This window comes from Tetrao urogallus (genome assembly GCF_951394365.1).
Source record: "Tetrao urogallus genome assembly, chromosome: 8".
Classification (NCBI taxonomy): domain Eukaryota; kingdom Metazoa; phylum Chordata; class Aves; order Galliformes; family Phasianidae; genus Tetrao; species Tetrao urogallus.
The window spans coordinates 18,356,601-18,383,710 of record NC_136821.1 but is presented as its reverse complement, the minus strand read 5'-3'; the positions used below and the strand labels follow the sequence as shown (position 1 = coordinate 18,383,710).

At 35.5% G+C, this 27,110-nt stretch overlaps 1 protein-coding gene across 1 annotated transcript in view; it reads left to right on the top strand.

Annotated features, from left to right (window-relative positions):
• The window catches only part of LRP2 (LDL receptor related protein 2), a gene marked incomplete at both ends in the record, with an annotated part of 108,012 nt that overhangs the window by 32,441 nt on the left and 48,461 nt on the right, over window positions 1-27,110 (top strand). Inside the window, 23 exon segments of the mRNA XM_079538982.1 lie at window positions 901-1,029; window positions 1,667-1,836; window positions 4,168-4,391; window positions 5,111-5,317; window positions 6,969-7,171; window positions 7,787-7,927; window positions 8,825-9,028; window positions 9,794-9,986; window positions 10,418-10,543; window positions 10,768-10,898; window positions 11,536-11,673; window positions 12,601-12,882; window positions 14,066-14,305; window positions 14,973-15,092; window positions 15,455-15,571; window positions 16,244-16,621; window positions 17,512-17,760; window positions 18,677-18,888; window positions 19,362-19,546; window positions 20,464-20,692; window positions 21,747-21,924; window positions 23,729-23,857; window positions 25,696-25,862. Coding sequence (XP_079395108.1) covers window positions 901-1,029; window positions 1,667-1,836; window positions 4,168-4,391; window positions 5,111-5,317; window positions 6,969-7,171; window positions 7,787-7,927; window positions 8,825-9,028; window positions 9,794-9,986; window positions 10,418-10,543; window positions 10,768-10,898; window positions 11,536-11,673; window positions 12,601-12,882; window positions 14,066-14,305; window positions 14,973-15,092; window positions 15,455-15,571; window positions 16,244-16,621; window positions 17,512-17,760; window positions 18,677-18,888; window positions 19,362-19,546; window positions 20,464-20,692; window positions 21,747-21,924; window positions 23,729-23,857; window positions 25,696-25,862 — 4,352 coding nt within the window.

Genomic DNA, 27,110 nt, shown 5'->3' with positions numbered 1-27,110 from the left:
TCAACAAATGTTTAAAAATACAAGTTCCAGTAGGAAGAATATTTGAGATTTAATTTTCTGCCTTTATTTATTCATTTTTGGCCTAATGGTGGAATTCTAGCACTGTAATGTACAGGTGCTGCTCATAGGTTTACAAGTGAAGGAGATCTGGCTTTTAATGTCTCAAAACTATTTGTTAAGTAGTATTAGAAATCTTCTGGACTTCAGATAATGACAGATAAAATGAGATATTTAGGAAGTTAGGTAGATATTTTACAGTTCTGGAAATAAAAGATTTTGCAGCAATCCTAGTAATTGCTTTTTAGAGCACATCTTGAGAACTTGCTGGGTTGTCCTTGGTGCACATCCTACCTGCATATTATTTTACATGCCAAAAACTTCTTTCTTTGTTCTTTTTACTGTTCGGTTCTGATGCGCATCCACCTCTTAATTGGAAATCAGACACCTGTGCTGGCAAGTGTCTGACCTAGTAAACATTGCCTTATTAACTTGAGCTTAGTACTACCCTAACATTAACATGCGACTTGCCTTAAATCCGTCCAGGTGTGCATGTGTGTACATAATGTACTTGCATCTGTTGCAGCAAGAATATTGTTTAGACATACTCTGTGTTGTGGAAAGTACACAATGTCATACCTTCACTTCCAGAGATTTTTCCTCTTTGCATGGCAGTTTTTTATTGGGTAGGTCAGTAGGTAGCAAACTCCAGTTTTTCTCTTATCTAGAAGTAGAATATTGAAGATTTATGAAAAAAACATCCAAAATCTTCTTCCATGCTACCGTTTTGCAAACAGATGAAAAGCAAGCAGAGAGGGCAAACTTGAAGCTTCCCAAGAGTGATGACATCCCTCTGATACATAACTTTTTTTTTTTTTTAATTACGCCTCATTCACTTAACAGATTTTGATGACTGCAAAATGTGGGGTGTCTGTGACCAGCTGTGTGAAGATCGTGTGGGACATCACCAGTGCCACTGTGTGGAAGGTTATTTTCTAGAGCATCATCGACACTGTAGAGCCAACACTTCAGGTTAGTATATAGAAGTGCAAGAGTCTCTTGCTTTTGTTGGACTAGTAGAACTTCAAATGGGTCAGTCTGCAAAGCATCACTTGAAAATCTGATCTTAACTTCGAACTTACAGTTTTAAGGTTGAGAAAGCATTCAGTACATCATCAGAAGACAACAAGAGACCATGTTTGCTGGCACCTGTAGGCTTGTGGAGCTGGCTGCCTCTTCTGAGGAGATGAGAGAATAAAGAAGGTGAAGAGAACAGTTCATGAAAAACTAGGGACAATGGCCTGCCTCCTAGAATTAAAGAATATCTGAATACCATCATGCAGAAAAAACTAGAGAGAGTTTATACTTTGATTAAAGGAGATAGAAAAATAGAACAAAGTCTTTAGGATTTATGACACACAGAAGTTTTGTCAAAGTCTTACCTGACTGAGTTTTAAAATATACTGCTGCCTGATTTGTTCCAAGGCTGAAAACAAGGGCAAATCAAAGCAGGTAAGAAGTCACATAGAACCACATACACAGGTTGTAGCCTGAATATCTGTTTAATCCTTTGTGTCTGCTGTGTATTACCTGTATGAATATATTTCAGTGACATTTTTCAGATAGCTTGGTCACAGAATAGTCATGTATTTATCACCTCTTCTTTCAGCTGGTGTTGCATCAATTATTTTTTCCAATGGCCGTGATTTACTGATTGGAGATCTTCATGGAAGAAATTTTCGTACTCTGGTACAGTCGCAGAATCGTGGAGTTGCAGTTGGTGTGGACTTCCACTTTTACCTGCATAGGATCTTTTGGACTGATACAGTGCAAGATAAGGTGAGTAGAAATTGCAAGAAGAATAAATTTTTGTGTATGTGGAAGTAGAGAACAGCCGGGGGCAGAATGTGTTGATAGGCTTTCATTTTTGAGAGCAAAATTTGGCTGTACTTTTGTCTTCTGACAAAAAAGCTCCTTGAAAAGTTTTATGTTAATGACTGCATTTTTCAAGCTATACTATTACATTTGACGTATTAAACAAAGAATCCTATTGTATGGGAATATCTTGAGCAACTTTTAATTTTATTTGAGATGGAGTCCAAAAAACTAATTAAGAGAAATAGTAGACATTCTTTCAAAACTGAACAAAATTTTCTTGGTAATTTTTTGAAACAAGATCATTTTAAATGTAAAAGCTTTGTGCCTTCCAAGATGATAAAAATCAAATTTCTTCATATGCTTCAAATAGCACAGTAATTGAGCTTTGATAACAAATATTGACAGTGTTTGGTGTAATGAGCCAGTGTCTTGTTACATTTTTTTGAAGAGGAAATATTTTAGCTTCAAGGTAGAGAAAATAGAGGCATTAAAAAAAAAAACATGCAAAAAACACAAGTGTCTGGAGATCCTTGAGGAAGTTAGACATCACCCTCATTTGTTCTTCTCCAGGCATATCCTAGAAAAACAAAAAAAAAGATTTAGATCAAGTGTTAAAACTCTAGAATGCCCATCCTTGTGTTGACTGCCAATTAGCATAAAGAAGAATTCATGGTCTGCCTCCTGCTGACACCGTGTATGGATCGATTCGGTATCACTGTCATTATGAATCTATACTCATAGCTGAAAAGTAGCATTTCCACTACTGTGCCACATTAATTCTGTTGGAAAGCAGGCTTCAAGTTGCACAAGAGGAGTTGTGCATGCACCTTTTGGATTGTTCACAATTCTGGCATTACCATTTTCGCCGTGTTGAGATCACGTTCCTGAGATTGCATTGACAGCTGTAGTAAGTCAGGGTCAAGTGTGAACTTTCATGAGATGGGAGATCTATCTCATCTCTGTAAAAGCAACAAAAAGCAACAACACAAGGTAATATGTTTTTTCCCACTGTGTATACTGCACATGGCAGGGACTGTCTTTTTAGTTACCCATATATAGTTAATCCTAAGTAATTCATTAGGATTAATTAATCTAGTTAAGTCCTAACTAGAATGATCTGAAGAGAACATTGACGTTAAGAATATTATCATGTGATGTGTATTTCCACCTTGATGGCTCATATGGTAAGTATTACTAGGGGATTGTCATTTTTTTTTCTTTTCAAAGATGGACATGAACTAAAACAGGAAACCGTGGCTTGTATGCAGTGCCACCTTTATCTCACTTAGCATATTGGCTAACCTAATGCCCTAGGCTCTTCTGTATACAAGATTTACAAAGAGCACTATAGCTGCTGTTGGTTTGCTTGTTAGTATTACGTGAATCTGAAAAATACTTTAAATGATACAATCATTTCTGCTATTTTTTCTTGCATATACTTACTTGCTGCTATTTTTTCTTGCATATACTTACTTGTGGTGGTCTGTTTTCATATGGATATGTTTCAGACCTCGTGCTGTTGTTCCAAAAAAAAAAAGGAAATAATGATTCCTGGCTTTTCATATTGCCTTTTGTTGGAATCGCATGATTGCTGTATAATAAAAATTACTGAATTTATACTGTTGACTTCATGTAGCTATAAGCTTGTGTATAAGATGATGATGTTTCTTGAGCACGATGGTGTTAAAGTTAGGCTTCTGTCTTTATTTTATATAAGCCTAATTGAATCTTCTCCTTTTTGTCAGGATAGAGAAATTTCCCTTGGTTTCTTCACTTGGCAAAATATACTTTCCTTGCCATTTCCCTCTGATAGTTGGTACTGTAGGGGCTCCCCCTCTTGTTTCTGGTCTGTGATGAGAGCTTTGCTAAAGCTTGTTAATTTGTTTCAATTAAATTGGAAATAATAGTTTTTGCTAGATTCCAGGAGAGCCAGGTGCATTTCCCATTTCCCTCATGTATTTTTTAATCCAGCAACTTGCCATGCAACTTGCTAAAGCATAAAGCTGTTTTAGCTTGTTCCTTACTTCATTTTGTTGAAATGCTACTTGAAGATCAAGCTTCCTGTAATTTTTGCATTTTTTTTTTTTTTTTTTTTTAAAGAAACAGACAGCAATAACAACAAACACACATGCATACAAAAAACAAACAACACCCCCCCAAAATCCAAAGCTGGACATAGCTTAGTATGTGTCTTGGTTAATATCTAGTGGTGAGTCTGGTGTGATGATAGGTGCCATGTGACTCACAATTAGCAAAGCGTAACATTATTGATAATATTTGTATTGTTTTCAGGTTTTTTCTATTAATATTGATGGCTCTGATTTCCAAGAAGTTTTAAATGTTTCGGTTGACACTCCTGAAAATCTAGCAGTGGATTGGGTTAACAATAAACTGTATGTGGTTGAGACCAGTGTGAACAGAATAGATATGGTTAACTTGGATGGAACAAACCGTGTCACTCTTATTGCCGAAAATCTGGGAAATCCTAGAGGAATAGCACTGGATCCAACTGTTGGGTAAGTGCTAAGTGTCAGCAAATGGTGGAAGATACCAGAAATTCCTCTTACTCACATGAAAAGGTGGAGAACCGACAAACAGCCCAGGCTAGTTATTTTAGAATCTTATCTAAAATGGTTTATACACTTACATTCTATCCTCAACTCTTGTACATGTTACATTATTATGGGAGAGCTGTACGTTGCTTTTGTTCCCAGTGCATGGAATCTGTTTTGTTGCAGCCATGAAAACAGGCGGATAGTGGAGTGACTTCCAAGACTAGAAGTTATCTGTAAATTCCTGTTAGCATCCACAGACCTCATATTATCTGAAATAAAGCGGTGGGGTAAAGCTGGGGAAACTACTGCCTCCCAGATCAGTGTGCTTCAGTAGCTTGGATTTGTCAGTGATTAATTTCTGGCAGCATGCTTAAGTCTGTATTTTACGAGGGGCACTCAGTAATTCTGAGTTGTTTTGGGTGAAAGTATGTTTTTTTCTGGATTTGTTGTATAAAAGAAAACGCATATCAGTTCTTGGGCAGAAATTATGAAGTGTGTTTTTACTATATGCCAAGTGTGAGTTAAGCTGACCTGAAAGAGTGCTGGATTTAAATGATGTCATAGTTTCTAAATTCTGTGTACATTTTAGCTTTTTTGTTTGTTTGTTTGTTTGTTTGTTTGTTTTGTGTGTGTGTGTGTAAAATCTAAAGGAAACACGGGACTTTATTTTTTCTTTATAGTTACTTATTTTTCTCTGACTGGGATAGTCTGTCTGGTGATCCTAAAGTGGAAAGAGCCTTCATGGATGGCACAAATCGTCAGGATTTGATAAAAACAAAATTAGGCTGGCCTGCTGGAATAACTCTGGATATTGTATCAAAAAGGCTATACTGGGTTGACAGCCGATTTGATTACATTGAGACTGTAACTTATGATGGGCTTCAAAGGTAAGAGAAATATTACCCCTTGGAGGTTACGGATACATGGATAATTTTCTAGCTAGTTCTAAGTATTCCAGTGTCTAACAAAAAGTGATTCATGAACGGTGTAAATTACAATAATGAATGTGACATTCCTTGATACCTGTGGTATCGTACTACTTGTTGAAAATCCGTAATTACTCTGTCATTCTTTGTTCAGTTTCTACACTGAATGCCTGTTACGCTTTTTTTACAATGTACACTTCTATAGCCAATCACAACTAGTATGCATTTTTGTGTCTGCTTTTTATTTTTGAATACTCTACATTGTCTTAGATCATCATCCTTTACTTCTTTTTTATAAATGAATTTATTTAAACTATTAATCTATAAAGCACTACTTTGTTTAATGGGTATTAAGTCCTGTGGATTTTTTTCTTTTTACACTTGATAAATTTTTGCTGTCAGAAATTAAAATTCATCACTCACCCTACTGTGATGCGAGGGAAACTATCACAGCATGCAAGAAAGGAGACTTGCTGTTGTTATGGGGCTGTGAGTGTAGTGTTTAGAAGCCTGCTTATCTCTGTATTTGTGATTGGTCTCTGTTACTCAATCACAAGAAAAACTTGTTTACTTTCAACATACCTCTTACACTGTGACTTGAAAAACAGTTCTCTGCTTCATTGGCAAGTTTATTGCTCAGTGTATTCCTTTACTTGGAAAACTGCAAAAATAATGTTGATATCTTTGATCTTCTCCTTAATCTGTATTTTTCAAGGTTGTTTTTGCAATTCTGTAAGGCAAGGAAGTGCTTAGTAAAATCTCTGTTTTTCTGTAGAGGAAAACTTGTTGCTAACAGCAGCACCAGAAATTTTCTAAATGTTGTGTAAGCAGCAAGAGGCAATGGCACAACGGCATATCTGCAGACAATGTTAAAGTATGGTTTACTCTCTACATGATCACATCTCTTGTGCCTGCAGCGTGAACTTAAATCATCCCGAAAGCTGTTAGAATAGAACTGTAGAATTCACATGATTTGTAGACCTTCCTACAAGACTACACAAAAATTATATCAGTGTTACTGTTATGTGTTACTTGAGGACTTTAATGTCTTTCTTATCTCCTGGTGTTTATCCAGAAAAATACTGTCAGAATTTCTTGTGTAGAATACGTATGACTTGTTAGCATTTGATTTTCTTTTGCTTTGCATAGGTACCTAGTTTGGGTCCCTTTTCCATGTATTTCCTTTTTCTTTTCTTTTATTTATTTTTTTTAATGCAGTCCATGGATTTTTTTTTGGGGGGGGGGGGGGAGCAGTGGCAGACATGTATCTTTTACATTCAAGGCTTCTTGAATATATTAATGTTACAGAGATCTTTAATTTCCTCTATTTGTTTTTTTCTATAATTTTCTCTCAATTATTTTGATTACTTTTTTTTTTAATCACTATGTTTTCTTAGAAACAATTTTTGATTTGTTTTATGCTTACACATTCTGTATATTTAACTTAATCTCTTCAGTTTATTTGGTTTTTTGGTTTGTACTTAGGCTGCTTTGATGTCTGTAGAAGCAAAAGCTGGATTATAAATGAATAATCCTGTGCCTTTTAGTCTGTTAATAAAATATATTTTCTATATAGTATTTTGTAATTAATTAAAGAAAATCTTTATAACAGGAGAACAATAGCTCATGGTGGCTCGCTGATTCCTCATCCATATGGAATTACTTTATTTGAACACAATGTTTATTTCACTGATTGGACAAAAATGGCAGTGGTGAAAGCTAATAAGTTTTCAGAATCGAACCCCCAAGTGATCTACCAGTCTTCACTGAGACCGTATGGAGTGACAGTTTATCATGCTGCCAGACAGCCATACGGTAAGACAAGAATTTAAGAATTATCTTATAAAAAGTTGCTAAAAATAATGAAAGACTTCCATTTTGAGACAAAGAGCTAATGATTGTGGAACATACATTTTTAGGATTGGACTCTTCTATACAGGACTTTCATCGAGCTCCTCTTGATTATGATGAGTCAAATGCAACATTTTAAAGTGAGGATTACAAAATGTGTTGGTATTTGGTGGAGTCAAACTTGTACTTGAACAGTTTTGGCATTTGGGACTTCTCTTCCTAAACAGTGCAGTGAGGGTACAGTTGGAAAAGGCTACCGATATGAATGAATTTTGTGAGCTATAATTATGAAGTAGATCTCTGTGGAAGATTATCACCTTGATGATGCCCTCCATGCTGTGCACTGAGCATTTCTGTACAGAATTGAATACCTTGAGTGCTAGTTACCTGTGATAGGAATTCAGTGCACTCCAGGGTGGAGCTTGTGTTGTATGATTTCAAAGTATTGTAATTCTTATGAAGTCCGTATGTTTTATTGTGGATGATTAAAAAGTCTTCTAAAAATCATTATTTTGATTTTTCAGTATAGTAAAAATATATACCAGATGAAGTTACAGTCCTGTACATATTATTTTTCAGTGAGAAATCCTTGTGGAAATAACAATGGAGGATGTGAACAGATCTGTGTTCTCAGTCACAAAACAGATAATGATGGACTAGGTTATCGCTGTAGGTGTATACTGGGCTTTGATCTGCACATAGATGGACGGCACTGTGTTGGTAAGAAGGGCCTACGTGATTGTTGGAAATAGCAGTGTTCTGTTAACTCCAGAGATATTTATAGAACCTGTTCCTTCTCTTCAATAGCAACGTGATTTCAGTATGCCAAGGACTTCGTGTTTTTCTGGTACAACCCTTGTTGACAACTTCAAATGTATGCTGCTGAGGTTCATTTCAAACCATAACAACTTAAGCTCACCGCTTTCTGTGAGAATTTTAAGAGAATTTGATATGGAATGTGTATAGAAAGCAGTATGATTAAGCTCTTAGCCCTAAAGTCAAGCATGGACACTTGGAGATTTTACATTATTTGAATGTGGGATCTACATAACTAAAGTGTTGTACAGGATAAGTTGTTCTTCTCCCTTTATGGCAAGAGATTCAGACTTGGGGTTGTGAGCTTCCATCAGCAATCTGCTGCTCTCTGGATTAATTGTTACTGGGATGTTTACAATTGGTAGTTATTGGCAAATCAAGCCATGTATCTTTATCCATTTCTGCTGTTTAATCATGTAGTTATGCCTCTTGCTACTCAGATATGGCCTGACTATATGGTGATTCCACAGAACCCGAACATTTTATTTATATATGTGATTGTAAAGAGATTAGCATGAGAGATTTCTGTATCCATAGGGATTTTTTTTGTAAAGGTGTATTAGGACCACAGTAACAAGGCAAAAAAAAGACCTGGGTACATCACTTAATATTCTATGTTGAGTTTCTTCTATTCATTTTTTTTAAGTCTATATGTATTTAAATTTATATTTTCTTATTCTTTCTTTCTTCAATTTCTATGATATTAGTGTTGTGAAAGGAAAATAAAGTTTTAATTAATTAATGCTCAATTTTCTTTCCCTGTAAATAAGTAAAGACTGTGTCTTTTCTTCTCTTTTGCAGCTGTGCAGCAGTTTCTGCTATTTTCATCCCAGCTAGCAGTGCGGGGAATCCCGTTCAATCTTTCTACCCAAGAAGATGTGATCATACCTGTAACAGGAAGCCCTTCATATTTTGTTGGAATTGACTTCTGGGCTCAAGAAGACACCATTTTTTTTTCAGACACAAGTAGAGACATGATCTATAAACAGAAAACTGATGGTTCAGGTGAGAATCATTCTTAAGAAATACAGTGTAATTGTGATACGGAGAGTACTATGTATATCCCTAAAAAGCCACACAAAAAAATTCCTTTGTGACATATACAGAAAAATCTGCATCATCTCAGTAATCTGAAAAATGTCTGTCAAATATTGGTTCAACTCATGTTAAGCTCATAAAAGCAGTAAAAAATTGCCTTCAGTAATTTAACAGATTTGATGAGTGTGCTTGCGAATGAACAATTTTTAGCACTTGTCACAACTTGCATTTGTCATCCTCAGACTATTACATCTTTTTATAGTATAAGACTTAGTTTCTCTTTTTTATTTTCCTATCTGAAGAGCAAGATGTTTGTCATAAAACTGCAGTAGAAAAAAGGAACTTTACTGTTACGAGATTTTGGGAGTCCTTTTTGTGATAGTATGAAGACTATTTCTATCAAAGTTGTAATAAAGATCGAGTGTGTAAGTCAGTATATAGCCTCCTGAACTTGCATGATGCCTTGGATCAGAGTAATGGTAATTGCAGCTCACCGTCTGTTGACTAAGATGTAACTTGGGGACCAAACAATGCCGTGTCTTTACTTTTCTTCTCTTTTGGATTTGTGCTCCTTCACCTGGAACAAAGGGCACCCCTAAGGGCTTTATACAGGTAGCACAGAAGCAGCATTTTTACCAGGGAAACCATTATTTTTGTGAATAGAATAATACTTTTGGGTTATTCCTTCCGATCTTGAATGTATACAGTGATTGTATCTATTGTAAATTCTAGGAAGAGAAATTCTGACAGCTAATAGAGTGGAAAGTGTTGAAGACTTAGCCTTTGACTGGATCTCAAAGAATCTATACTGGACAGACCCTCGATACAGAAGCATAAGTGTAATGAGGCTTGCAGATAAATCTAGAAGAGCTATTGTTCAGAATTTAAATAATCCTCGATCAATAGTGGTTCATCCTGTCATTGGGTAAATAATCCTTGAATTCTGTCTTGAAATTACGTGAACGAGCTAAGTTTTTTTGTTCACTGCATCTCAGTTATTTAACACTAGCCTTAACTCTTGGACTGTATGCGTAAGTCAAAAGGATCAGGAGCGAATTCTTTGTAATGTTCTTGTGTACTTGCAAGTATTACCTGAAGAATGCATTTTTGCTTGATTCTTCCTCCTTGTAAATTAGTTAAATGAAATCCATAACAGTTTTAGCTGAGTATCATGTTGAGAGGCACAAATAACTTAAGATCATTTTGGAAATCGTCGTACACAGGGTAAATATTGTCAGTTCCACTAGTGACTGAGGAGAGGGGGAGGCCATGGCAAAATACATGGGTTTACTGAAGTATGGGGAAGGTAAGTTCTTACGTGTGTGGGCTTATGTGTATTCTGGTGTGTTCTTTCAGGTATATATTCTGGACGGATTGGTTCCGTCCTGCTAAAATTATGAGGGCCTGGAGTGATGGATCACATGGCTTACCAATTGTGAATACAACTCTAGGCTGGCCTAACGGCTTAGCCATTGACTGGAGGTAAGGACAGTACAGTTGTGTCAAGTTATGAGCGCTGGCACTGCCTTGCTGAAGATGTTTTTTTTCCAACTATATAAAAACCTGTAAAATGAAAGGTTTTCTCAGACAACACCCCTTTTCCTCCACTGTATCATCTCGACTGATTTAGGATTATTATTAAATGTTAGTTCTTCATAATAAATATCATGTCATTTGAAGAGATAAAACATTTTCATTATTTCTAGTTCTCTAAGACTGTATTGGGTGGATGCCTTTTTTGATAAAATTGAGCATAGCACCTTTGATGGACTGGACAGACGAACTCTTGAACGTATTGCTCAGATGACTCATCCATTTGGCCTTACTATTTTTGGAGGTAAGTCTGGCATTGAAAAATACTACCTGTTAATATCACAAAATGCTGTTCATGTGATGATATGTGAGTATGTGAGATAAAACAAGTGTTTTTTGCAATATTGTGTTTTGACTAGATATCTAACTCAGTCAGGTGAGCTAACTCTTAGTGCAACAAAACAGGTAATTATAGCTTTCAAATTGGGATGCTTCTCTAGAGATGACTAGCGATTTCAGGATTTTAGTAATTATATGTAGAGTTCATTGGATTCATGGTGTGTGCAAAGAAGAATGACAGCATCTGACCACATTGGATATTGTGCAAAAACCTCTTCAGAATATTCTAACCCCTTCAAAAAAAAAGTCTTAATGAATTATTTTAAAAACTGTCCTAGAATTTGAAATATCACTAGAGTCTGTTATATCTTGTATTAAGCAATATCTAAGAGGTTTTTTTCTTGTTTTTCCTAAGTTATATCTGTCTGTAACCGTAACTTCACTTTTGCTGTGAATGATGAAGTCAGTTAGTCTTTTTCAGGAAATAATTATGAAAAAATACTACATTTACATGAAATGCCTTGCAGTTCTATCTTATGATGCTTGATATCTTATGTCATTTTGCACCGTAACTATTGTTTGTTAAATGTCTTTCAAAACAGGCTATGCCTATTTCACTGACTGGAGACTTGGTGGAATAGTTCGAGTGAGAAAGTCTGATGGAGGAGAAATGACTATTATTAGGAGGGGCATTAGTAACATTATGCATGTTAAAGCATATGATGCACATTCCCAAATAGGTGAGCTCATTTGTTGTACAGGTGGAAGATATGAAATACAGAGTAAGAGAAGATATTTTGGGACATTAATTCAAGATGTTTCGTTCTCAATTTTAAAATGGCTTTTTTAGTCACAACTGTGATGTGTGAGAGAGACAGCACAGACACATACAGTCTCAGGTTCTACATTTGAGTGACTTGTGACTGCATATGGTTTTTCTCCACTGTATCTGTTTCTTTATTTAATAATCTTGACAAATGGAATTTTTATTTCACTGTATCTTGCGTGACCTTATCACCAATTCCAGTCTTGTGTTTATCTTTACCCAGTAGAGGTTTTAGTTAATCAAAACTACTTATTTTGAAGGATTGGATAAACTAATTAAACTAAATTAAATTATATGAATTAAAATACTATTCTTAAAGTAATCACTGTGCATAAGTCTTTTTTTCTTCTTTTTATTCATCAAATATATGCAGTTATATGATCTAAAATAAGGATTTGATATTATAGTTATCTTGGTAAAACACCCAGTGTGCTTATCAAAGCTCACGCTAAGGTTCACTACCTATGTGGTGTCCAAACACTGCATCAGGTATGCCAGTCTTGCTGACACAAAAGTCCAAATTTACTGTAGAGTATTCATTTGCAGATATTTGCCAACAAATAGCAGAAATCTTTGAAAAAATTGTGTAAGGTGTTTTTGGTTTTCTTTAACACTTGTGTCATTGAAGACTGTATGGAATGAAGGGCTTATTTTTGACTTACTACTGCTATTGCCAGTAAACTTCACCTTATTTGGCATTGTAAGCAGAATCAGATTTTGCTACAGCATCTTTTTTTTTTTTTTTTTTTTTTTAAATTCTTTTGCAGTTACTCTGCACTTTTAATAGTTTCCAAGCTGTTATCAATAGTGTACACATACATCTTCTCTATCACTCTTTAAGGCTCTAACTACTGTAACAGAGGAACAAATCCCAATGGAGATTGCAGCCATTTCTGCTTCCCAGTACCAAATTTTCAGAGAGTTTGTGGTTGTCCATATGGCATGAAACTGGCTTCAAATCAACTGACGTGTGTTGAAGATCCATCTAATGAGCCACCAACTTTGCAGTGTGGCTCATACTCGTTTTCCTGCAACAATGGAAGATGTGTGCCTCGATACTATCAGTGTGATGGCATTGATGATTGCCATGATAACAGTGATGAACAAAATTGTGGTTCTTTAAGTAAGTGCTCCCTGTAATTTACTATCAGTATTTGGTGATTTTATTTCTGAAAGTTTGATGTGTCAGTCTGATTTCCTTGGAATAAAATCTGATTTTTTTAGGGTTCTATTTGTGGATAAATCCTGAGACCAATTTGGAGGATAAGTTACTTTGAAAGTAACAGGATAACTCATAGGGAATTCAACACTGGACAGTTGAAGATGCACGAAAATGTTAATGTCTAAAGGGATTCAACATTCATTTAAAGAGTGACAAAGATGTCTCTTCTACAGAAAAAGTCTACATTTATTCTTAGTTTTTTGTAAATTTGAGAGGCATTGAAATATCACTTTCTTGTTTTATTTTAATACCTGGAGAAGGACAAAAGGTCTTAATAAAGTTGAAGGCATTTAAAAAGAGCACCATAAGAAAAATAACAAAACTGTGTGCATTGCCTAGCCTACTTCTGAGATTAAAGCAGTGCCTTTATTCCATTTAATAGCTGAATTAAACAGATTTTTTTCAGATTTTCATTATGTTTGGGCACTTCTGAACTATTTGTTAGATCTTCTTTTTCACAGTGAAATGAGTTAAAAGTTAAATGAATTCATTTCCTGCTTTTACTGTAAAACAACGCAAAAAAAAAAAGTTACTTTGTTGATCAACTGAAATGGAGAAAATAAATTAATATCTGTATTTCTTAAAGTACTGAAGAGTTCTTGGCTCTTGTGGCATGTTTGGTGCCCCTTTAGAGTTAATTCTTTCAAATTACATACAAGAGAGCAGCACGTAAGAATTAAATGTGCCTCTTAATGCACAGAAGTATGAGTAAGTTATAAAACCTGTTTCTTATTAGTAGGATATTGTAGAATAAATCTATTTTGGGAAAAGAAGGTATAAAACAAATGGTTACTTGAAGAATGATTTTTCTTGCTTTCTTTTTAGATCGGTGTGAAGTCTTAGTAATTTATAGCTTTTATTCATGCAGCTTAAAAAAAAAAAAACTTACAAGAATTTAGTTTGCTTTTGCAACAGTTTTGCAGCATGACTGACACTTTCATTTTAAGCAAGGTGCGTTGTAGAATGTGATGTGTAATTTAGATATTCTGTAAGCATAGTAAATATTTAAATATATTTAACATGCTGGCAGGGAAGGTACATTTTGGAGATCATTATAAGTGTTCTCTTTTATTTTTTTGTTTAGACAATACTTGTTCCTCATCAGCTTTCACCTGTGCCAGTGGACAGTGTATTCCAAGTCGCTGGCGTTGTGATAAACATAATGACTGTTTTGATGGCAGTGATGAATTGCGTTGTCCCACACAAGGACCCACATCATGCCCTGAGACCCTGTTTACATGTGACAATAATAGATGTATTCCTAGGATCTGGCTGTGTGATACTGATAACGACTGTGGTGATGGGTCAGATGAAAAGAATTGCAGTGAGTATCTGAACTGTCTTTTTAAAACAAACAAACAACGAACATCTGTGTATGTCTATATGCACAAGTCTAAGAATGAGAAATGAAATTAGGAAGAAAGCTCTAGTATCTAAGTGGGATTAATGTTTTTCAGTATGTAAGATGTTGAAAACTCACCTACTTCGAGCTACCAGAGCCATGTAGAATGAAGAAAAATAATGAAAAAGCAGTAAGACTGTGCAGCTGTGAGAGTTGTAATCATGGTGCTGCATAATGTTACCCACTACAACTTACAGCAAAAAGCATCTATATCTCACACATTCAAAATACATGCTTAATGAGCAATTTCAGTAATGACTGATGGTGTGGTCAACTGATTTAATGTTGATGTTTTTGTCCAGAAGTATCTGTAATTATTTTGCGGTGAAGTAAGACAGTTTCTCTATATACTTCAATTTGCATTATTTCTCACTAATTGGAATGGACTGTTTCTTTTGCATGAGACACAGTCTACATATGAATAAATAATTTCTTGATGTTAACGTAGCAGTGCTTGTCATTTGGATGTTTACTAGCTGCTTCATTGCAGACTGCAATTTAGAGATATTGTTTGTATGCTGTCTCTGTATTATGCTGATTTCAGATGAGAGAAAATAAACAAGGCTGTGATTACTGTCATTCTTAACAGCTTTCGCAGGTACTTGTGAGCCCAGGCAGTTTCAGTGTCCAGACCATCGCTGTATTGACCCATACTATGTCTGTGATGGGGACAAAGACTGTGTAGATGGTGCTGATGAGCATGACTGCAGTAAGTGCAATCTTTGTTCCACCTCTTTATTGTTTCTCACTGTTGTGCCCCGAAGGGTATTTGGTGACCTCATATTACGAGCTCTAGGATAGCAGATAGGTGCAATAAACCTATCCATAAATTAGCTCTGTTAATGATACTTGTTTTAGTATTTATTGTAAGCTCTTTGATCTTTTGGGTGGTTTCAGAGGGCTGAAATCTAAGTTTTCTGTAGATTTCAAAGTCATTTTCTGTATCGCATAGAAATTGCAGTCTTCAGTGGGACTTGGACTTCTGGTGCCATAGCTGCCTTGTGCACCTGTAGAAAAATATGGCTCAGTCTAGCTCTGAAAATAAAGTAACTAACTTTTTTCCTTTTTTAGTATACAATTGCAGTGGCACAGAGTTTAAATGTGTAAGTGGAGACCAGTGTATCAGTTCTTACTACCAATGTGATGGTGTTTTTGACTGTAATGATCACTCAGACGAGACCGATTGCCGTAAGTATAGGGATTTATTAGGTGATGCTGTGCAAAATTTTGTTTATCTCCTATGTCAGATAATTTGAAATACAGTCATTCAAACTTGAAAATTATTTTTAGATAAACTTGCTTGTAAATACTTCTTGTGAGCCAAAATTTCAAACACGGTAGATTTCAGCTCAAGAGTAGCTTTCTGGCAGAGTGGTGCCTGCATTCCATTTGTCTCTCAAGTTTTGTTTTATTTGGCACCATAAGGGTTAAAAGTAAGGCTTAAAAGTCTGTTCAGCTAGGAAGCTGGATTTTTTTGCTCTGTGAGAGTTATATTAAATTTTTTTCCCTTGAGATGTTATTTACATTTAAGTTAGTATTTTTCAATATGAGATGGTGAGAACTTATTTCAGAGAATAATTTCATCTTGTGTTGGGTATGCTCATAGATATCAGTATACATAGATAGCAATGTGTGCTTGTTTAAAGCATAACCATATATTGTTTTATTCACTGTATTATAAAGTAGGAGCTAATTTGTCCAAATTCTGGAATGTCATGTATATTGAATGACTGTGATTCTATGGCCCGATTTAAAAGCAGCAGAGCTTTTTATAGTGTTGTAATTACTTTGGCAAGACAAGAACTGAAAACAGTAGCTCTTCATCTCCAGTTTCTGAACTTTTGAATGTCACTGTTTTAGCTACAAGACCACCAGGAATGTGCCACCAGGATGAATTCCAGTGCCAATCAGATGGCAATTGTGTTCCTGCTAGCTGGGAATGTGATGGCCATCTTGACTGTGCAGATGGCTCAGATGAACATCACAGATGTCCTGCCAGGACCTGTCCTCCATCCCTTTTCCGCTGTGACAATGGCAACTGTGTCTACCGAGCATGGATCTGTGATGGTGATAATGACTGCAGGGATATGAGTGATGAGAGAGATTGTCCTACGCAACCCTTCCGGTGTCCCAGCTGGCAGTGGCAATGTCCCGGCCATAGTATCTGTGTGAATCTGAGCAAAGTTTGTGATAATTCTGCTGATTGTCCTAATGGAGCAGATGAATCCCCACTGTGCAGTAAGTTACTGTTCAAGCATCTGCAATAACCTACAGTGTGCTGTGACTACAGGCATAAAATGCAGAGTATCCACAGAACAGCTATGTTATATTCAGCATGTGTTGTTATTGTAGCAGCATTTCTAGCAGAAATTGTAAGCTTACTGTAATTAAAGCACTAATTATGAAGTGGAACTTCCTTGCAGTGAAGGGAGACTAAGGTGAACTCATTAACTATATCCAATCTTACACTCTGAATTATATGCTGAATTTCACTGACTACAGTGGCTTTTATGTAACTATATTGGAATGAGGTTTGTTTTCTCAAACAGATTCACTAAAGAAGGGTATGCCTTACGTTCAGATTAAACACGATTCAGTCTTCAATACTTTCTTTTAAATTTCTAATTTCAAAAATCACAAAAAAAATCTCAAAGTTTATCTGTATCTATTTGTAGCTATTTGTATTTGTGTTGATTATTATTTGATTTAATTGTAACCTTTTTCTTTCTTCCCTTCCTTCTTTCCTTTCTTTCTTTAATCAATGCGCATTCTCAGATGAACCCCAGCCAGGTATGATTATACGTGATTTTAAATTTTTGTGTATTAACAAGATTTTAGTGCTGGAGTTGTACAGCAAATATTTTGTATAATCTAGGTATGTTTGAAAACATTGTTGCAAGTGAATTCTGGGACTCAGTGGTAAATGCTGTGTTATCTGCCTTCGTATGCATTGTGTATGTTGTATTTTGCATAAGAGCCTCAACCTGCTCTCACATGCATAACTGATGATTGTGCAGCATGTTTTAACAGCAATTTCAGGCTGGTACAATGCAACAGCAAAGTAATAAATTTAGCACAGAGAGCTTTTGTTAACTATATGCTTATTTCCTTTCCCAACCCCATTTCAGATCAGGAGAGCTGCTCTGATAATAATGCAGGCTGCACTCATGAATGTATTCAAGGACCTTTTGGAGCTCAGTGTACTTGTCCTGTTGGATACCAGCTCGCAAATGATTCTAAGACCTGTGAAGATATTAATGAATGTGATCCTCCAGGCTTTTGTAGTCAGCACTGTTACAATGAGAGAGGATCTTTTCGATGTTACTGTGATGAAGGATACATTCTGGAAACCAATGGGAGGATTTGTAAAGTGGCAGGTGAGAAACACTGGTGTCAACCTTAAAAATGGCAGTGGTGCTGGAAAGTGTCTGGTTTTTTTTTCATTTTCATACTGTTATCTTTTGAAAGAGGAGATGCAACAGCTACTGACCGTCATTCATAGCAGATTATCCTGAGTATTAAAACAGCCACTCGGGGTTAATTGGAAAGTATTATTTTGTTGAAATACAATATTTAGATTAACATCCTGGGTTATTAAATCCACAGTGGTAAAAAAAAAATATATATATTCTGGAGAAAAGCAGTGCCAGGCACCTCTAAATCATAAGTTAAAATCTGCTCTTTTATGAAGTTCAGTGCATTGAGAGTGTTTATAACCCAGTCTTTTCATGAGGGTTTAATGTCTGTGTTATGGTCTTAATTCTGGAGAGCAAGGAAGACTGAGCCTGCCCAGTTCTCTGTTGTTCTGTATCTCTTACACAGTGTGCTAAAGGAACCATAAACCCATTGTTACCATAAGGTTCCTGGTTTAGGGGTATCCTCAGGTTCTGCAGTCTGAGAAGGATAACTTGTGGGACAGAGACCTTTGCAGTTTCAATCAGGATTGGGAGTTGAAAGTGACTCTGAGGGAAGTAAGTTCTGGCTCAGTTGCAAACTAAGAAACCAAGGTCCCGATGTGAGTCTGGAAGGAGAGTCTGTTGGAATAAATGATGGAGGAAGAATAAAAGAAAGCCGGAGTAGATCACAAGGTGTCAGGATAGACAGAATAGATATGATAAAATATATTTGCCTGGGAGTTGATTTTGAATTTGCCCTTTCAACTCATGCATCTAGATATAATTACTTTGATGCTATAAAACCATGTCTAATTACTCAATTACTCATTGTTACTTGTCTAACAGAATTACTGTTGGATAGCTAAGTGGTTTATTTAAATTTCTTTTTCTTTAACAGAGTCTGGGAATCTTCTTTTGCTAGTGGCAAGTCGTAACCAAATTGTTGTGGACAACATCACCTCTCAGTCACACAGTATCTATTCTCTCATTAGGGATGGGAGGAATATTGTGGCTATTGATTTTGATTCAATCTCAGATCGTATCTTTTGGTCTGATACAACACAGGATAAAATTTGGAGTGCTTACCAAAATGGGACTGACCGAAAAATAGTAAGTTTCACTGAGTTTCACTTGTCTCTTCACTGTTGAAAGAAAATGAAGACGTTGTATCTCCACTTAAGAGGCAAATCCCCTAGTATTAATAAGGGTGGTAGGCTAAGTGAAACAATTCAGTAGATGCTAAGCTAATGTTTCCTATACCTTTTTGAAAAAGGAACCTGAATGTTTTTGGGAAGCTTTGTAACACTAGACTATACACTGATTTTCCCCATAGTAAGTGCATACTTCTTCTGTACGGCTGAAGTTAGTAAGAGTGGGTATATGCCTAGTAAGCACTCTGAGGCTCATTCTGTATAAAAGGCCTAGAAAACAGTTGAAATTTGGTTACCTGTTTTCTGTATTTACAGAGGAATAAAGTGTGAGAAGTGATAACAATTAGTTTTTTTTTTCTCTCTCTCTCTCTCTGTCTCTCTCTTGTTTTTTTTTGTTTTGTTTTGTTTTTTAAAATTTCTGTTGTTAAACAGGTGTTTGACAGTGGTGTCACCGTGACTGAAAGTATAGCGGTAGATTGGGTAGGACGCAATCTTTACTGGACAGACTTTGTTCTGGAAACAATTGAAGTCTCTAAAATGGATGGGAGCCACAGGACTGTGCTGATTAGTGAAAATGTAACAAACCCAAGGGGACTAGTGTTAGATCCCAGAATTGAGTAAGATTTTTTTATTTTGTTTTGAGAAGATACATATTTTATGATAACAATATTCAAACCTGAGATATGCCCAAATGATATGGTAATTATAAGTGACAAGTGGAAAACTGAAAATACAGTTTTTAAATGATGTGTTTAGAGTGTTCATTTTATATTTAGTTTCAAATGATCATTATTTGTAATGTGTTAATCTGATTTGCTCTAACAAGATATTTGTCTTCCTCAGAAACAGATCTTCTTGCTAGGTACAAACATTAAATTTAAAAGTTTGGTATATCATTAGTCAGTGGTGTGCCACAAATAAGTGTATGTTCAGCATAAGGTGGTATGCCTCCCTATTTCTACCTGACAAAGGACAGGTTCCCTTGTACCCCCAAATGAAAAATAATTGCCATCATGTGTTAATGTCATCACAAAAAATACCTTTCTGTTTTGAGCAGCAACAGAGTAAGTGAAATTTTCTAATTTGAACTGTTCATGTGCAGACTTCTGTTCTACGAACTCTCCAGTGTCTTGAGCTCTGCTTACTGCCAACCACGTGGAGCTCTTCAGTTATAACTCTGGTAGCACGATCAATGTACCTGTGAAAGCACAAGCCTGCATCAAGTTAGTGTTTAGGAAACGGAATCGCCTTACAGTCAACATATGCAGTCAACAGTAATGATGATGGAGTTTTTACTGTTCTTATTTACACAGGAAAATAGCTCAGGAAGCATTCAAAAGTTTTTACAGCAGAAATGATGGTAATGTCATGAATAAACATATTGCTGATATGAGTGATTTCAGTATCATTGGTTAGGACATTTCTTAAACATCTTTCTGGCTAATTAAGCTTTATAGGCAGCTTGCTTTTTTCTTTTTCTTTTTTTTTCTTTTTTTTTTCTTCAGATTGGTAACTCTTAGTTACTTTTTTTCAGTGCTCATGTGATGTTCTGGACTGACTGGGGCCAAAACCCCCGAATTGAAAAAGCCAGTATGGATGGCAAATTGCGAACAGTGATTATTAACAGTAAAATCTACTGGCCCAATGGACTCTGCATTGACTACCCAAATAAACTTCTTTATTTTGCTGATGCTTATCTTGATTATATTGACTTTTGTGATTACAATGGGAACAACAGACGACAGGTGGTTGCAAGTGATTTGGTAAGACGTTAATTGATAAACAGTGTTTTTCTGTCTCCTTTCTGATACTGCTCAGCAGTGTATTTGCACAATCATAGCCTTTCTGTTCAAAATGTTCTGGTGAAGTAAGTAGTGAAGTGTTCTAGCTGCTTGTTACCGCTGGAAAATTAATTACATAAACCATTCAGTCTTCTATATTTTCAGTGGAATCTAGAGCGAAGTGTAGACTTAATGCTGTAGATCATTCTCATTTGTTCTGTCTACGTGTGAAGTCTAAAAGTGACATCTGACACTGCTGTAACTCTAATACAATAAAAAACTGGAGGACTTCTCCTTGCCACCTTCTATCAGTGATAACTGTAGCAACAGAGGATGATCTGCTGCTAAGATTTGCTATTTGCTGGGAATGTTGTGAAGGGAGAACTTCTGACAGGATATCTTTAAGCAACGTACTGCTGTCAATTGACAGGACTGTGTACCAACACCACAGTTTACTTATTCTTATAAGCTGGTATGAATAGCAATGTGTATTTTTAAGAATTGAACCTTGGGATCCGTTTATCTTTGGCTAAGTAGGCAATTCTTGTGCATTAGAAACAGGTGCAATATTTCTTGCCTCAATCTTCAGAAATTTCATTGAGCCATCTTCTTCAACAATGTGGTAAATTATAGGGAAGCTTATTGGAACTGAAAGGTCTTTGCAGATTCTATTCTAAATAGATCTATTCTAAATAGATAACTATTGCATTTTCTCTTGTGCCCATGAAAATCTGCAGTTGGGGTCTTTATTTTTTGTTTGCTTGTGTTCTGCCTTGCAGATAGACTGCTTTATTAATTCCTCATACTGTACATACTTTAAAAAAAAAAAAAGAAAGAAATGCTCCCTCATAATTGCTGCCTTGTTTTCAGGCAGTAGATGATATTTCATACTCACTTGGTAAAAATAGCTTTTGAGATGGCAGCTTTTCTTTTTTTTTTTTCTTTTTTTCTTTTTTAAATTTTTTCTTAGCTCTGTTATTAGAGGGCAAGCTTTGCTATCTCCAGAACTAAAGTGATAAACATTCTTGCCTCACAGATTTTGCAACATCCTCATGCTCTAACTATCTTTGAAGATTTTGTCTACTGGAGTGACCGGTATACTAACCGAGTAATTAGGGCCAATAAATGGCATGGAGGAAACCAAACAGTTATGATTTATAACATTCACCAGCCTTTGGGGCTTGTGGCAGTTCATCCTGTAAAGCAACCTTATGGTAAGTTCAGCAAAACAACTTTGATGATTACAAAAATATGTCACAAAGTAATGTCATGCATTCTGGAATCAGTCATGTCAACAAGTAGTCTGGGTTAAAACAAGAAAATAATTTATGCCACTGACTTAAAACTGAAAATCTTTTCAGTCTTTCCAACCTGCTGAGTAGTCCAGTGTTTAGGAAAGTGACCTAGGGAGCATATAAGCATAATGAATAGCCGAAAAGAATAATAGGAAAATAGCATGTGCAGCTTTTCTGCTCTTTATTTTGAAGTTTTTGTCATAAAATTCTAGAATTTTTGAAAATATTTTCATTTTAAAAATTTCTCTGTGGCAAACAGACTTGTTCCACGTATATAAGTTATATCTTACTTTTAGGCAAATTACTCTTGTCATTCCTTGCTTGATTTTACTTAACGAAATAATGCAGTAAAGGATTTTAATTTATTCAAGACTGACTTTGATTTCTTCTGCTCTGTATCTTGTGTTGGGGATTTTTTTTGCAAATAAATATTGCAGTGACTAACATTTTCTTTTTCCTGAAGAATTCTAATGGGGGAGGGCATAGTCTTGTATCTTATTAATGTGCTAGTAATTTCTGGTGCTATGCTATGTGTGCACTTTTTTTGAACAAAACCTTCCTCAAGCATGTTCATAGCTAAAGCTACTTTGGACTGTTGTTAAATTATTTAGTCACAAAAGGGTAACGTTAATTTATACATTGTAATTCTGATTTAATAAGTTTTAATTTATAGTCTGGAGCTTAAAAACATTACTACCATTGGTGGAGAAACTGGCTTATTTTCTTTACTGTATTAAATTATTTCATTTTGTGATTTTCTTTCATCAAATCCTTTCAGGATTTCAACAAATCCTTTCAGATTTTTTTGTTTTTCTTTACATGGACAGAGAAAGAAGAAAGCACTTACCAAATAGTTCAACACTGTAATATTGCAAATGAAGGCATGATTTTTTAACTGTCATCCATTCTTCTTATTTTGTAAATCATTAGATTTCACATCAAGTAGATTTTAGATAGAAATGAGCTATTTTCTTATAGTTTGAGTTTTGAGTTTATCATTGTTTTACTTGCCATCTTGTTGAATTCTTCTCAGTTCTTTTTATTTTTTTACTATCCGGGATAATTTGTCATTTCCTCAAATATAGCACTTTCAGAGTAAAACCTGCAGCAGTTGCTAAGGGTATTCATTCATGCAGTCTGATTTGTATTTCATGAGGATGACTTCTCCTGTAAAATTCTTTTTAACATCATTTTTGTGGAAGCAATCTAAATGGTTGAATTTTAATTTCTAGTAATAATAATAATCATCAAAGACTTTTTAACTCTTCTATTTCGCAGACTTCAGGTTTCAAAGTGATACAAGAAATTATACATTAAGTCCCTACTGCCTTTAATGATGCATAGTCAGCCATGTTATTTCTTTAATTTTCTCCAAAAAGCTTCAGTAAATAGTTTAAACCTCCCATCCAGAAAGGTTATTGTGATCAAAGTCTGAAGGTTCTGCAGGCCTTCAGATGCAATTAACAAAATTTGGAAAAGGAATTTGACAGATTTTTGTGCTAGGAAAATGAAAAGATCAATATGATAATACTGCTGGTTTTACAGTAAAGTTTATGTTATAAGTGTATTGTATTGCATGTGATTCTTGTAAATAACTTGATATTGAATTTCAAGGAAATACTGAAGCTGATTTAGTGCAGAGTTGACATTTTCAGTAGCACTGAATAGCTTTCCAGCTTCTTGTATTGTTAACAGTTGCTAATAAATTTATTTTTCTTTTCAGGTATCAATTCCTGTGCATCATCACCCTGTAGCCACCTCTGCTTGCTTTCATCATCTGGACCACTTTTTTTTTCCTGTGCTTGTCCTTCTGGATGGATGCTTTCTCCTGACAACAGGAACTGCATGCGAGGTAGGGCAGTAGTTTTGAGACATGAAAAAAAGACTAGACAGATTTTCAGAGCCATCCCTCTGCCAAGCAAAAAGCTTGCTTCAGAACTGTGAGCTGTACGCATGAAATCAAAGTTTGGGATCATTCCAGGCAGACTTCACTTAGGAAGGATGGAATGGAATGTACATGGCCTAAAGGCATGGAGCCAGGTTCTGGAAAGAGCTCAAAGAGAGATATTTCTTCATTTGGGAGAAATGGAAGAAATACTTATTTTTAAGCACTATGAAAAAGCTACATTTTAAATTTTCTTAACACGTTAAATGTTTTGCAGTTACATCTGAAAGGAGCAAAGCATCGGTTAAAATTGTGAAGGAGTATTCTGGCAAAGTGTTGTCCTTGGCATTATAAATATTCAGCCTGGAAGCATGTTTTAAAGAATTGTACTTTTAAGAACATGGAGGTGCAGATCTAGGAGGGAATTGCTTGATTAATCAGGTCTCCTTCCTTCCTTGAGTACCACCACATAAGGTGTTCCTTTTTAACAGACAGGCTCCAGCTGGACATTAATTTGGTTTCTTGCTCCTAAACTTCAATGAACCTCACAATTTTGATGTCTGGAAGCCATTTTGTTTTCAGTTCAAGTATATTATTTCCCATTTCTGTCCATTTCCTATGCCACTTCTGTCTTTTGGGATAAAAAACATTGGTAGTTCTTCATTCCTGATATATATTCTGTGTATATTTTTAAAATGATTTATCACATTCTCCCTCAGTTTGTATTTTGCTTTGAAAGAAATCATGTCCTTTGGTTTCCCCTCATGTGGGAGGGGTGTTGTCCTTGCTTCTTGTCACCCTCTCCAGCCTATCATTTCAGGTGTGTGTATCTCAGCAAAATTACTCTATTGCTCATTATAAGAATGAAGAATAGTTAAACATCTCCATAGGTGTTAATGTTGATAGAAGCAATCAGCAAAAAATTTCTGAAAAATATGATTGTTTTTAATGAGACAATTAAATTTCTGAAGTACTAACAGTCTAGACAAGAGAACTTGCATATTCATGTTTCAGTAGGATTCAGTAGTGTTTTATGCTATGTACAATTTGAGAGGGAATAATGACCCTCAGAGTCTTTTATGCACTGGAACAATTTGTTATGAATTTAGCGGTTCCATGTAAACTTTTTGTAGAAGAGCCACTAGCATGCTGCATTCATAAGAAAAAAAACCAGCAACATCGAAGTGTAAAAGCTTCAAGAATTTCACAGCTAAGTTTTTTCAGACAACTGTTTGTTGAAATTTGATTTTGACTGAGCATGAATGATATCTAAGCTTTTGTCAATTTTGACAACAGTTCTGGCTGTTAGAGAGTAGGGAGAATAATTTTAGAAAAGCACAATGATGCTGTAATGATCAGCAGTTGTTTCTGCGACATTGTACATTTCTTTTGACTCCTGCTTAGCAGTTACAATCTATCTCAGGCACGTTTTGACTCTCATTCCTAGAGTTCTGAAGAATCTGCTTGTAGAAGCTGTGGCTGAGTGTACTTCTCCCCTTGGCTAGCAATAAATGATCCTACACTGTTTACTTCCTTTTCAGAATTTGCTTGTATGTGCGTTGCGATTACATAATGCTGAAACATTCAGTGTTAAAACATTACAATTGATAACCTCAGTCTTGTGAGGTAAAAAAAACAAACGTAAACTTGCATGTAAATAGTTTACAAAGCATCATAGATAGTATTTGTTGTCTTTGTTGTCATTAAGGAACCTTTGATAGAGCTGGGGCATATATCAGTGCAATTTTTTTAACAGAGGAAATGTGTTGAAAGCTAACTCTGACTTACATTATATGTTTTCACAGTTGAACACCCTTTCCTTATTGCTGTCAGAGATAATATAATTTATGGAATTTCTCTGAACCCTGAGGAGAAGACCAATGATGCTATGGTTCCAATAGCAGGAGTTCAAAATGGTGTTGATGTTGACTTTGATGACTCAGAACAGATGATCTATTGGGTTGAAAATCCAGTAAGTTAGTATTTGTGTTCAGAATACACACTAAAATAACACTTCTTACTTTAAAGTAGTGTTTATGATTTAAATATATTAGCATTAAAGGTAGGAATTTTAATAAATATAGCTGAAAAAAATGAAAGACTTTTTCCCTAGGATATATGAGAGAGACTCCATCTCATTTGAATGTTAGTTTTCATATTTGTCCACCAAAATATTTTATTAATGCTCTTCCTTGCAGGGACATGAAGATCAGATGGTAGTGACAGAATTGTACTCTCAGTCCTTTGCTGTAGTCTGCTCTTTTACCTATCTATTGGCTTAGAACTTGACTCTGCAGATAGAGCTGAAAGAGTTCGCCATGAACATATTATATTGAACCAGTGGCACTAAATTTCAAAATGAAATTACCACTAGAATGAAACTGCATGCTTGCATTATTTAGTTTCTAGTCTGAGCATTCCATGAAGTAACATAGTACGGAGGCATCCTTTTCTTAAGTAGAAGAAAAGGATGGAAGAGTCACAGGCAGCAAATACAGGGCTAATATTTTTTAAAACTAGTTCAGAATAATTTTTAATAGATCATTATAATTGTTTGAAGAAGTCTCTTTAATTACTCTATGGAAGCCAGGGAGATGGATCTGATAGGAAACATGATTCAGCAGTATGTCTCTTCACTCTTGGAAACTTAAAAGCAGTTGATAAATTCTCAGGAATCTATTTGATCCTCCATGCAGTTTGAAAAAATATTCTTGACATGTCTCAGCAAGCAGATAGGTACAGCTGACATTTACAGGAGGTAAAACAGTTTTGTAGGTGGTCATGGGCTTATGTATCTATTAACACAGCTGGCAAGTGAAATGCCAGGAGCCTCGGCAGGCTGAGTGCAGATAAGCACTCTATTAAGAATATATAAGAATAAGACTATACATGGACCTAATGATTCCTGGGTGTTTTTTCTAAAGCAATTGTTCTGCAGAACTTCTGTAAAACTGAAGCAACTGGATGAAAACTCAGATCTCAGTGTAGCTTCTCTCTGAGTTTTGTCATTGTTTTTGTATCACGCAGCTAAGGTGTCTATGATGTAGCTGCATTATGTGGCTAACACTATTGAGCCTGCAAGTGATAATTTGTGAGATAATTTTGTGAAAACTGCAGGGTTAATCTTAGTTTTGATTCTTCTGTTACAGTTAGAATTTTGGTTCTTCTGTATTTATGCTTGTAGAGAGCACTATTTTCCTGCACTGAATTTGAGATTTAT